Source organism: Acinonyx jubatus, chromosome B2 (genome assembly GCF_027475565.1).
Source record: "Acinonyx jubatus isolate Ajub_Pintada_27869175 chromosome B2, VMU_Ajub_asm_v1.0, whole genome shotgun sequence".
NCBI lineage: Eukaryota > Metazoa > Chordata > Mammalia > Carnivora > Felidae > Acinonyx > Acinonyx jubatus.
In genome coordinates, this window is record NC_069385.1 from 63,952,555 (window position 1) to 63,966,738 (window position 14,184).

The 14,184-nt window shown below is 39.2% G+C and overlaps 1 protein-coding gene across 14 annotated transcripts in view; it reads right to left on the reverse strand.

Moving 5' to 3' along the window:
• The window catches only part of KLHL32 (kelch like family member 32), a 241,943-nt gene that overhangs the window by 134,466 nt on the left and 93,293 nt on the right, over positions 1–14,184 (reverse strand). For all 14 annotated transcript variants that reach the window (XR_008298452.1, XM_015077790.3, XM_053222451.1 and 11 more), the window contains one exon: positions 12,306–12,413. Coding sequence is in view for 13 of the 14 variants with exons in the window: in XM_015077790.3 (XP_014933276.1) it covers positions 12,306–12,413 (108 nt within the window). In the remaining variant the exon portion in view is untranslated. The remainder of the gene's footprint in view (positions 1–12,305; positions 12,414–14,184) is intronic.

The following is a 14,184-nucleotide window of genomic DNA, read 5'->3' on the forward strand; positions in this document are numbered from 1 at the left end:
ATTTTATCAGAACATAGCCATTCCATCTACTGGAACATAGCACATTCATTTCCATATTTGTCTCTGGCTGTTTTCATGCTACAGAGCAGGGTTGAGTAGTTGCAACAGAGCTTTATGTGGCCTGCAGAGATGAATTCTTTACTTTCAGGCACTTCACAGAGAGAGTATTCCAATCCCTGGTCTGCAGTGTAAGTGGGGACTGGGAGTCAATAGTATAATATTATACAAAATATTGTGGCTCTGGATGACAACACAAAGGAAACCAGTTAAACTAAATAAGAGGAACCTGACACATGAGGAATTCAGGACCTATAGAGGGAAAGGAGCAAGCAGTCATCTGGAAGGGAATGATGGGGAGGGTACCTAAGGGGCACAGAATGTGGTGTCACAAAAGCCAAGAGAGAAAAGCCTTCAATGGAGAGGCAGGTTGACTGCACTGAATGAAGCTGAGATGACATGGTGACATTATGTAATTGGCTTGGCAATACCTGTGACTGTCAAAAGCAATTTCAGTGAAATGATGGAAGTTTCCAGACTTGATGAGTGAAAAAATGAGTGAAAATGAGTAAATGTAAGTGCATACAACATTTTTCATAAGTTCTTCTGTGAAGACAAGTAGAGAAACAAGTAGTAGCTGAAGGGGAATATATGAACAAGAAAGGGAATTTGAAACATGAGCAATAGAGCATGTTTATACGCTTGTGGGGATGTTCCAACGGAGAAGGAGAAAGTGACGACAGAAGAGACAGACACTTTCGGGAGTGAAGCCTGAGAGGAACAGAGGGAGTATGATCCAGAGCTTATGTGGAGAGATTAATTTTTGACAGAGCAAGGATATCTCTTCCACCATGAAAGACAGAAATACACAGAACAAGTGCACAGGAACAGGGGACTGGGGATTTGATGGTGAAAAGATGCCAATCTTCCTGTCTGCACCTATCTTCACAAAGGAAGGTGAGTTTTCCTTGTGCTCGGTATACTGGAAGTAGGGTAATGGGGTGAGGGGTGGGCAGGGTTTGAGAAGAGAGAAGAAATGAGAAAAGCACCAGGAAGAAGAGGAAAGCAAATTAACTTGGAAACCAATTAGCACTGTCTGGCAAAGATGAGTTTCCGTCCAAGATTTGGAATCGTGGATTTGAAGTGAAAATGGTAACTTTCCCCAGCAACTACAGAGCTGATACAGTAGGATGCACCAGATAATTCTCCAAAGTTGCCACAGACTGGAATCAGGCTTGGTTCCCCCTAAGGTCAGTGGCTATATTCTTTGGGCTGTGCCAAACTGTTTCTACCCTGACAGATTCATGCAAGGCTATGATCGATTTTTCAAGAGCTGTATCTATTCAATTACCATAGACCATATAGGTATTATTTTTCTCCCCGCAAAGCAAAATGCAAATTAGCCTGTTATTTTTCAGGTAGTACTCTATGAAGGCTCAATTATTCATTCTCCTATTATAACTTTTGGAGCATCAAACATCCCCAGGCACTTCACTATGTTCCAAATACTTTAGGCCCCTAGTAATCCATTTCCAATAATGCAATGGTGTGCTGATGTGGCATTTCTAACCACTATTCAATCCACTCTGAGAAAGCATTCAGCATGTATTTTTTTTTCTTCAGTGCATCCCTAGCATCTAGTAAGTTCTTAACACAAAGTAGGTGCTCATTAAGTATTTGATGAGTTAGTGGCTCTCAATTTGAAAATAAACTATAAATGGATGCTTTTTATGAAGTGTGCAAAAGAAATAAAATACTCACAAGTTAACTTAGGACATTCAGCGTGTTCAGATTAGTCCTTCATTTGAATGTCTTCGTCATTATTCTATTCAAATGGAAAACGTGCTCATAATATAAATCTCAAAACTTGTGGTTGGCCAGTTGTTTTTTATCTTGAAATCAACCACAGAGACTATATATTTTTGCTACCAGGTTTTTTTTTTTAAACATCCTACATTTGGAATTGTAAAACTTCAACATGGTACTACTGGATACAAATACTAAATGCTTCCAGCAGAGGGCTCACGTATTCTATTTTAAGGGGAAAAGTTTAGAAAGCTAGTTGTCCAACAGCAGCCATTGCAAAACTCCTTCAGAAGGCAGTTCTCACAAAAAATACTTTTCTCCTTTTGACCAAGTAATTCTAGGTCTGTGAATTTATTTAAAATAATCCAAATGAATGAAAAAACTAGATTACAATAAGGCAGCATTTATGGATAAATGTACTTTTATCTAACTCCAGGATAGAAACTGAATTTATGTACTGTGGAGTAATGTACTTTTATCTAATTCCAGAGAAGAAATTAAGTAAATTATAGTCACAAAAATCTATATAAAACTACTTAGGCATATGGGTAAAGGCCAGAAAAAGAAAAATAAACCAGGGAAACAACATATAATGTGTAAATAAGTTAGACTTTGGGTGAACAGAATTCGGATGAATATTATTTTTCATTTTTATTCCTATTTAGGTTCATGTAAACATTTTGGGTGATTTTTTAAAAATGTTTATTTTATGGGGTGCCTGGGTGGCTCAGTCGGTTAAGCATCCGACTTAGGCTCAGGTCATTATCTCGCAGTTTGTGAGTTCGAGCCCCACATCGGGCTCTGTGCTGACAGCTTGGAGCCTGAAGCCTCAGATTCCATGTCTCCTCTTCTCTCTGCCCCTCCCATACTCATGCTCTGTCTCTCTCTGTCTCTCAATACTAAATAAACGTTAAAAAAATTAAAATGTTTATTTTGAAAGAGAGAGAGAGAAGCAGAGTGAGAGAAAGGGAGGGGCGAGGGAGGGGGGCAGAGAATCCCAAGCATGCGCTGTGCAGACAGGGACCCTGACAAGGGGCTGGAATTCATGAACAGTGAGATTATGACCTAAGCTGAAGCTAGATGCTTAACTGACTGAGCCACCCAGGCGCCCCTTGGGTGATTTTTTTTTTTATTTTCAAAGATGAAAAACGATATGCCCTATTTTTAGTGCTGAAAACAAGGATGGAAAAAACTTTAGAAAGCAAGTGGAATGGTTTATTTATGGAACAACTTGGGAATTTGCAGACACTTCATTTTCAAAGGCAGGACTAATAGGGTGTATTACCACTTTATTCGTGCCCACAAATAACATTAGAGTACCTCCGGGATTTCAAAGACTTCGGAGGTTCCCAATCTCTTCACTTACCCTATTTATTTATTTATAAATAGGATCTGAAGCATCAATACAAGCATTTAAAAATTAGGAACATAAGCCACTCAACCTAAGAGAAAACAGGAAACAAAAAGTAATATGAGATCAGGAAAGGAGGGGTATACATACATGTGTTTTTATACCCTTATAACTATTGAAAGTAGGTCACAAACATGGCTCTAAGCTTTTTAGCATCAAACTAAAAAAGAAATGTAACCTAATATGAGATAAAAAGATACAAATACTAAAGTGAATGCTAGCTTCTCCAGGCCCTGAGATCTAATGGAAATTTTCCTGCAGACATTAAGAGTGTCATTGGATGACTTACCTGGTGCTACTGTTAATACCATCAAAAATATATTTTATCTTGTGGCGCCTGGGTGGCTCAGTCAGTTAAGCGTCCAGCTTTAGCTCAGGTCACGATCTCATGGTTCTGTGGGTTCGAGCCCTGCATCAGGCTCTGTGCTGACAACTCAGAGCCTGGAGCCTGCTTCAGATTCTGTGTCTCCCTGTCTCTCTGCCCCTCCCCTGCTCACACTCTGTCTACCAAAAATGAATAAATGTTTAAAAAAAATTTTTAAATGTATTTTGCATAAAAAGTAAAAGTTAATGAAGAGATTCTTTAAAACTCAGACATTCAGTTTTCTGATTATCTACCTTGATCCAGGTATAAAATTTACAACAGCTGATCAGTGGTTCTTAACCTTCTAGGGAACAGCAGAGAAATTTGTGCAGGTATTTTTGGTTGTCCCAGTAGAAGGGACATTATTGGCATTTACTGGGTGGTGGCCAAGGATGCTAGATGTCATGCAATGTACAGGGCAGTCACCAACCACAGAAATGCCCTATGTCCTACACATCTGAATGGCCTGCTGGACGTGCACAGAAGTGAAAAATTTATTTATAAAAGTCTGAGCCCAGAATCTAGCTCTGTTTTACATATAAGCACAATTTGTTTTTTGTTTGGTATCAAGATAAACTGAATTTTCCAGGAGTGCTACCACAATAAAAGCCAAGAAAAGTCTCCTGTTTTGTTTTGTATGTAATTTTACTACTTTAGAAAATCATTTCATTATATTTTCTGAAAGAGTTCTGCCCCAGCATATATATACTGAACATATTATTGTTGTTACACTTTCTCTCTATTTATTCTTCATAGATGGTTAAGATTTCTCATTGATATCTAGAGTAACTTATGTAGGTAAGTTATACTGTCTAAGAATTTCATTTCAGGATAACCTAAGACATTCAATGCTGTCTTTTTATATTAAGGCCTGACAGATGAGGTTGAGAATCACCAAGCCTGATAGACAGACTGTGTATCTTCTGGAAACCCATTATGAATATAATTTCTCCCAAATGAACCTTTAGTAAGAGTTGTCCCAGAAAACAGGCTGAGGCTGGAGTGTAATTATGCTCTTTTGCCGAATCAGGGGAAAAGCTGATGTACTTTAAAAAGTCATCAATAGGCTGACATCTTCTTATGAAAATTAATAAGCTAATCAAGTTCCTCCATGAAATAAACTGTTAACCTCCCTCCACTCACAGCTGACTTGATGGAGCACCTAAAGGAAGGATAGGATTTCCTTAGGGGAGGATTCAGAGTGCAGCCAATGTTCACAAATTCCAATGATCAAGAAAGAATACTGTTTAGAAATTCTGCTTTGATTTCTGCTTAGAAATATTCTAAAACAAGAGTTACTGCTCATCCACCACAGCAAAGGAAAAATTTGAGATGAACACCGTAAAATGTAAAATGTTTGGCAACGATTTGGATGCCAAAACATCCAAAAGAAACAAGTGCATAGAAGTGCAAAATCTACCCTGAATTAACTAAGTGGGTTGACCTACTATTTTAAGTTGCTGGATATTAGCCGATTCTACTCTAGAGGACATTGGCTAGAAAAGGACTGACTGTTTATTGCCCCACTTATGACAACAGAGCCATTATCAAGAGCATACAGGAAATACTTCTCTTTCCATTCCTTATACTGGCAGTAGAGGGAAGGTGGGAGGTAGAGTTGGAAGGAGAGTAAAGAGAGGCAACAAATCCAGCTCATTGGAATTGAGTATATAATACAGAGAAGATTAAAACACAAAGGGGCCACACTCAGCCTTGTCATCTAATGCTATCTCAGATATCCAGAGACCCTAATCATGTTCTCACTATGCACGTTCTCTACACAAGTTCAAGCACCGTGGCCCACAAATGGGTTCCTCAGCATGGAATTAATGCCAAGAAAGATCAAATACACTATTGGCATATTGTTTAAACACATTTTGTTTTCCTAAGTGACTGAGTTTCATAATGTCTCAAAGGAAAATATCTATGCCTAAAATGGGACTCTCAGGGTGCCTGGATGGCTCAGTTAAGCGTCCAACCCTTGCTTTCTGCTAAGGTCATGATCTCACTATTCTTGGGTTCGAGCCCTGCTCAGGGCTCTGAGCTGACAGCGCAGAGCCTGCTTGGGATTCTCTCTCACACTCTCTGACCCTCCCCTGCTCATGCTCCCTCTCTCTCAAAAATAAGTAAACAAACACTTTAAAATTTTTGAAAAATAAAATGTGACTCTCACTCAAGAAGAATGCTAGACTAATGTAACTGAGGTCTGACTCCATCTCTGATGTTTGCCTACTGACAGCTTTCAAGCCCCAGCCCTCTCTCTTTCCTGTTTGCCCTGCACCTGGGGAAAAGTTCAGGAAAGATTGAGTGCTCTCTTCCTTGGTGCTGGTAGGAGTTCAAACCACATGAGCTCCTGCCTGAGTGGAGAATCCTCCAGCCCCAACCCCTAACCACAACAAAAGTCAAGGCCAATCACCCCCTACACGCCCTCTGAAGCCATCTTTGGGCCTGCTTAAGAGCCACCCTGCTCTCCCCAGAAAGCCTCATTATGTGAGTAATAAACCTTTTATATCCTCTTGGCACGTGTGTGGCATTACCAGTCTTAACATCTGAATCAAATTTTGCATTGGTTAGAGAGCCATTCTGTTTTTGCAGAGTGATTATGGGACACCTCGGAAACCCAAACTTGCAAATTATTAAGGAAGAGTCAGGAAACTTTAAAAAAAAAATCAAAGTATCAGTTTTATTACCAAATGAAAGCAAATCTCAGAAGTGTGTCGCAATTATACTTCATTACACAGAGATATTTTAGATGTGGATATGCTGAGCAAATGGCTTTATAATTCCTGCAGTATAAACTACACCTGAGTACATTCTGACCAGACGGCACAAATACGGGAGAACAGGCTGGCATGAAGTAGAGACTGTTAATTAGAACTGGTCCTGCTCTACATGGAGAAGGTCCTCCCATATGACTTCACTTTGTGTGAATCAACTGTTCCCTTTAAAGAACAGATGGGCTTCCAGGCCAGGGAGTGCTTGGGTTCTTGGTCCTCAGCTGAGAAAAGTAAGCTTCTGGGGGTCAGTCAGGACCCAGACTTTTGAAATCTCACTTTTCATTTTTTTCAGAAGAGAAGATTAGGTCCCCAACCTGTCCTTACCACTTTTGACCACCAAAACATGTCAAGGTTTATTGTTTTACTTAACAACTTAGGAAGCCATGAAAATTCCATTTGGCATATGGTTCTTGTCTGTCAAGTCAGTTGATTGCTTCCTGTGAAACCATGAACAGGAACAGGTAACATCTTCACCCTGAAACAGTAAGCCGGAAAGGGGACACACCTGCTTGTGTGTGTGTTTCAATGACCCACTGATAAAACAGAAAATCTCTCCAAAGGCAAATAATGCAGAATTTCAAAGGATCCAAGGAAGCAAAAATCACTGATGACATTCAAACTTCCTTCATTTCACTCTCAAACCTTCCAGTGTGGACTCTGGCACAGCTCTGACAGGAATTAAGGGAAGGAGAAAAGGATCACTTTCTGCACAATTCAAAATATTCTTCCTCAGAATGTGGATTTAGGACTGTGGCCTCCAAAGCCTGGGGCATGGTACAAGGGCCCTATGGGCTTTTTGCTTGCCAGGTTTCTGTAGATACTGCTAGGCGAAGAAAGGATTCTACAGCTAAAATATTTAAATCACTGAATAGCCTTGAACATGGCTCCCCAGTGATGCATTTAAGAAAAATTTCTCCCAGATTTGTTCATGTGCTACCATTTAGTTCAACCAGATTATGTTTATAAGCAAATCTTATGGGGACTTTTTGCATGGAAAGTGACACATCTATCCCTGAAGGGATGGTCCATGAGAAGCAGTTCCAATTAAGACTCCTGTCAGTTTGCTGCTGGGTCTGAGTGCTCAGGTCTACAGAGAAAAATATTCGGCTGTGGAGAATAAATACAGTTTCAATGATCACCAAAATGGAATGCTACAGTGTATGCCATATCAGTGCCACGTAAAAAAAAAAATAATGTGAACCTATTAAGGAATCAAATCAGAATCAGAGCATGAATATTAAGGGATAGTTTCCTTGAGTTTACAATTTCTGGTGCATGAATATTTTTACATAACCACAATTATGGCTAAAACGTTTTTTTCACTTAATAGAGTATCATACTTTACTATATTTCCAAAGACTTTAAAATATTAATATTAATGGTTACACAAAATCTCCTTGTGAAGATTGTACTAAAGCATTCTCTGGATAAGAGGAAGGTAATTAGGATGGGAGTCCCAAGGACATGGGTTCTTCCATGTGATGAAGAGCCAAGACTGGAGTTACCAAATGATAAAGAGAAAAGCAATGGCATATGGATACCAAAGAGTCCTTTCTCTTCAGATGCCCAGATATGACATGGCTGGTTCATGGCTGACAAAGCGGGGAGTACCTGGAGGTGGGGAATTTTAAAGGAAACTACAAATGCCACTATCATTGGGTACATAGTTTCTCTCTCAAAGCTACAAGGAACAGAACAAGAGGACAGTTCTCTGGAAAGTCAGAGGAACCTAATTATGCTTAACCCCTTGGTCCAATCTAAGGAAGGTATTTAGCACAGTACTTGGCATACAGCCTCTCTTCCTTAACACCACCAGAGCCAGAGTGCGCCACAGTGAACTTTATTGTGGTTCTCAGCACTATTTGCTTCCTATTTTGTCCTTAGTTACTCAAATTCCTAGGGGCCTATTCTAGGACCTTTGAGGTTGAAAGTCCTTCCAGAAGCAGGGCTCTTCTCTTTACAGAAAGGTCTTGGTGTTAACTGCTCCTCACTATCTTCTGGGCTTTCTTAGCAACACCTGCTGACTCTTGAGTGGCTGACCTCTTGTCTAGTTAGGACTGGGAATCCTCCTCCCAGGCAACGTCCTCATCAGAATCCCTTTTTGTCTCTTCCTCCTCCCCTTCTTCTTTCCTGATCTGAAACACAAATGAATTCCTGGCCAGAGTTGGAAAGTGAGCAGACTAAGGGAGGCCAAGGTAACGGGTAGTCTCTCCCACCAAATTAAGTGAGACTTTGTGTTTTCTTAGGTTTACTCTGTCCTTTCCCCGCTAAGGCAGATCTGCCCAGTGACAGTTTACATCACACCATTTGCTTCTGACCTCACTCCCAGTGCCAGCCCAGAACAGGACCTAGAGAGCAGCCTGGCTCCTTTGCCCCTCATGGCTGCTTCTGCTCTATATAGCTGTGCAGACACCCACAAGGGTTGCAATGCATCCGAGCCTCTGCACAAGCTGTGCCCCAAGAAGGGCGTGCGTCTCTCATCAGTGGGAAGGCAGAATGTGTGCTTGCTCAGCCCTATGTAAGGCTTCTTAATAAGAAAAGTGCATGCATTTTCAGAGGATGTATTACCTTTGGGGGAAAAGTTTGCTCTTTCTTTAAAATTTCTGGATGAAATCTGTGACCAAGTTTGAGAAGGCTATGCTTTAGAGCAGTATGTAGGAGGAACATGCACACGTCTTGTCACACGTGGCGGCATTCATTCATCACACCCGCTCTACTTCCAATGTACCTCCCAAGACAGCAACAATTTTCAGACACTTAAAATACTTATATTTTATACTATGCCTACTACCACTGACTAAAGGTATAATCAACTGCCAGTAAAAATAGCTATTGGTAGAGAAGTTCAATGTTAACCCTCATTTTTACAAATCTATATGATGACTAAAGGACAATAGGTTAGCAAATATCCACAATAGTAAAAAAACAAGAAGCGGAAGAACTATGCTTTTACTCCTGCTTCCATATGCCAAAGTTTTTGCTTAATGTTAACTTTGATTCCATAGAAAGAGAAAGCAGCTTTCTGCATTTCCCAAGCATACTGCAATTTCACGTTCTGCCATTATCTCTGTTCACATCTTAAAGGGAAAACAGACTTATTATACAGTCATTTTTGGTGTTTAAGAAAACAAAGTACCATGGATGTTGTCCAAGAAAGACTATATCAATGTCCACTGTGCAGCAAAGAGTAATCATATTACCAGTGCAGCAACTTGGAGCCCTCATGAACTGAGTGTTGCAAAGGCCCCCAGGATGAGAGCAGGTCACTCTCTAAAATGTCCAAATGCTTCCCTGCCTCCTTCAACAAAGTGGAACAAATATGACTTAACCTTTCCTCAGTGACCTAGGACATTAAGAAAGAACAATGGATTTGAAATTAAGAAGACTGACTTGACTCACTGAGTCTGTATTCACTGGGAGAGTGATTTCAGTCATTCCCTGCACCTTCCCGGGCCCATCATCTTCATGATGGATCATTGCATTCTGCAGACCTGTCTAGAAGATGAATTCAAACAGCACACATAAAGTGCCTAGGGTAGTGCCCTTGCTCTTGCAGAAGATGCTCCATGAAATGCCAGCCCACTTCCTGTCCCTCAGCACACAATCTGAACAGATGAGTTACTGCTATATGCTGCAGGCTGGCTGCCGCTCTGTGGGTGGACACATCAGAAACAGGTCACTGGGCAGAATAAATGCAACTCTGGGTCTGGCCCTAGGGCTTGATTTTTTTTTTAAGCAGTTATTGGCTTTCCTTTCTCCTCATAAAAGTGGAATATGAGCATATGACTCCTAACTGATGAGTATGATTGCGAACTTCTTCCCGAGCAGTTTTCTTACTCTTCAAAAAGTCCCCTTCATAAAGTTCATGTTTCATAAATCCTTTACGCCACAGGCACTATCTATCTCTCTATATAATGTGAAAGAAACTACAAGGCAATCAGAAGCAAACAATAATACAGCCACTTATATCTGCATGCATGTTTTAACTCAGCCTTTATAGCAATTTTTGTGCCCTTCTGTTTACTAATGATTTAAATGCTTTGCAGCCCATAGCTTCTGAGCTTAAACTTTTTCATTATTAATGCAACTAAGTACAAAAACTACTTACTTGGATAGTTTTATAAAAAAAACACGCAAGATTTACTATTTCATTCCCACTGCATACCAGCAAAGTATGAGCTACGGGTTATCAATAGTACTTTAGGGATGGGCAAATGCGGGTGTGACTGTATCTCAGATGTGAAGAGAGAAATCTACACAAGACACAATTTAGAGCTGGCCATCTGTCTTTACATCTGTAAACCAAAAAATCATATAACACATTATTTACTCAGCTCACTGGGAATCTGTTTTGGCAAATCTGTGAACAATAACTGTCCACCTGAATTTCCTAAGGCATGAAGTCTGGCTGGGCTGAACCCTGAATTTGTGATCCACTTCCTTTCTATTTCCCTTTGCACCTGATACTTGATGGATGATTTTTTTCCCTTTCTACCCACTATTTTTATTTCAGCTGCCAGACTTTGCCTCAATTATTCTATGAAACATACCTCAAACTCTACTAGCTCTAGAAAATAAAGTGGATAATATCATACAGTTTAATAAGCCTCTAAAGAGGAAATTTTAGCAGAAAAGTGAATTCCCAACATTCTTCAACACTCAAATACCACCTTCTCTGTGAAAGTTTGTACTGATGGCTCCAGATAATCACATCCTCCTTTTTGTCTGTACTACATCCTGTATTCTGCTTCTATTATATCTCCCAACACAATGAGGACATGTGATTACGTGTATGGCTCTCTTCCTCACCAGGGTGTGGGCCTCCTTATTTTAGCATAGAGGATACTAAACATACGTTAAATAAAATGGAATTAAACAACCCAACTTTATAAAAGACGATAAACATCCAGTCAGTATTTGATTTTGAGTGGTTCTCAAATGAAAATGGGGGGTTGGAGGTGGGTAAAGTGGGTGAAGAGGGTCAAAGGTACAAACTTCTAGGTTTAGATAAATAAGTCCTGGGGATGTAACATACAGCATGGTGACCATAGTTAACAATACTGTTGTATATTTGAAAGATGCTAAGAGAACAGATTTTAAAAGTCCTCACCACAAGAAAAAAAATATTTGTAACTATGTGTGGTGAGGGATGTTAACTAAACTTTGGTAGGACAGGTATCAAACTATTATGTTCTATACCTAAAACTAATACAATGTTATATGTCAGTTATAATTAAAAATAATTTTAAAAGGAAGGTTTTTGTGTGTTCTAATAATTGTTTCAGTAACATAAAACTAGTAAAGAACAATGATGCTTCAGACCTAGATTCATACGGTCTTTATGCAGTCTTATTTTGATCTTCTCTGATAGTCACACACTGACTCACATTCTATTAGTTCTCATCATTACTCTTTCATTAAAAAAAAGAAAATGGATGTTCTCTGGAAATACCTGTAAACTCTATGACAATTTTAATGATGAACAATTTTGGCTTTCAAACCATCACATTATAATCTATTACTTGAGACCCTGAATCTGAGATGTGTGTGGAGGACAGGGTGCCAAGATGTTATACATGGCTTCTCAGGGCTTTACATTTTTTTTAAGCCAATAAAGTCATGATTAAGTAATAGAGCTTCAGTAATGACAACTCAAGTTATTTTGCAAACTCATTCCCATATGACAGTTCTTTGGGATATTTTAAAATTACACCAGCAAGCCACTGAGCTCAGATTAAAATATTATGCTCCTTGGGTCCTATTTAAAATCAAATTGCTTTACTTACCTTTCCATCATTTTAGTTATAAAATTAAGGAGACGTGAAACTTTTGTTTGAAACATCAAAATGAAAAACAAGAAAAACACCCAAATCTCATACTTCAAGGATAATCCCCTCTGGTTGGCTGGAGTTAAAATGTTAAACCTTTCAGATGACATGTGGTACCATACCTGTCCTGTGTATGCAAACTCCAGGGCCTGCTTTAAGCCAAGGCTGGTCACACCATGTAAACTGACCTCGTCAGCTCCACTTTCCACCATACAGAGACTGAACATCGCCTGAGATGGGAGAGAAAGGGAGGGATGGGGAGTTATGGAACTTAAAAAGCAAGGAAACAAGAAAAGTTCTAGAGAGACTAGGAAAGAAATACATCCCATAAATTAAAGATTGATTTTGGTTTTTGAAATGCGTCTACAAAAAGCCACTGCAAATCACTCTGTCTAAACAGAGTAACACACAAATGGCATCGCACACCTCACACACAGAGTCCCACTTAATCCCACGGTTGTTCTCTGGGGTGGCTGTGTTGAGGCTCACTCACTGAACTCAGTCTCTCGATATGGGGTCTCACTGCTACCATGAAATGTGGAGCACTTCCAACTTGCCAACAAGACATGGAAAGCAGCGACTTTGTCTCTTAACTTCTCTGCATATTTTCTACCTCAACTTAATGACACATCTCATTCCTCTCACCTGCCATGTATCACACACTCTGTTCCAAGGGTTCTCAAAATGTGGCCCCTGGCCTGGCAACATCAGCATCACTGGGAACTTTAGAGTATAGATGGTGGGGGCCCCAGCCCAGACCTACTGACACAGAAACTCACAGTGGAACCCAGCGATGTGCGTTGTGATAGGCCATCCAGGTGACTCTGATGTTCACTTGAGTTCTAGAACCACTAAGTTATTTACTGAAAATCAATTTGCCCCCAAACCAATTCCCCAAATGGCCAACTTACTGAAAATCAGGTCTACAGGATGATCAGTATGTCAAGTGAAAGCTTAAAAATTAAATAAAATGAAACCTTGCCAAATAAAAAAAAAATGCACTGGCTTGCTTCCTGTCCAAAAACAAAAACAAAAAAATACCCACTTTTTTGTTTACACGTAATTTATACACTTGTAACAAGTTTGATTTAACAGGTATAAAGAGAATATCCCCTTTTCGGTTACCAATGATGAAACGCACTTTTTAGAAAAGTATACATCTATATGGCTAGGAGATAATGCTATGATCCCACAGAGGCAGGACGGCCAGCAAATCTGTATGTGGTCCCTTTCTCAATTCTGTCCTATGGGTCTCTTTCCTTGTCTGATTCCAACTTGTTTCCTTTCCCTGTAATAAGCCATTTCCATGAGTATAAAAGTTTTCAGCAAGTTCTGTGAGACTTCCTAGTGAATTAATGAATGTGAGAATAGTTTTAGGAACCCCTTCTAAATAGCAACTAGTATCAGAAGTGATAGAAGTCTTAAGGGGATGGTGCCTTCAGAATGTACAGTTTAGCTAACTTCATAGAGATAAAATTAAAAAGTGGGTAGGAAAAACCCCTCACTCTTCTCTATGGTAATATTTTAGTTCACACTAAATTTTTTAATTTTAGAAATGTGATTTTTTTTGTTTTTCCCATGTATTAATATTCATCTCTTAGTGATTTTTATGTTTTGATAAATCTATTTTTGATCCTCACAATTCTACACATTTTAAGTTAATATATATTGAATGGTGGTATTAATTGATGATTATTCTTTCTGGAGCTCGTCATTTCTGTATCACTGCATTTGAGAGTTCTGAGATCTTATAATGAATAGAATTGTCTCTGTTAGCTTCCTTTATAGTTAAAATTTTAATCGTTAGAAACACCAAATTATTACTCTCTTATCATTTGAGAAATGTAAAGAATATTTTCAATGTTTGCAACTTGAGACAATAAAAAACAATATTCAAAATATCCTAAAGGCATTGGGAGTATGTAATGTGTAACATACACAATTATATTTGCTATATTAAATAGCATTCAGAAGATTTCACTTTCAGAAAGTGGCTTTATC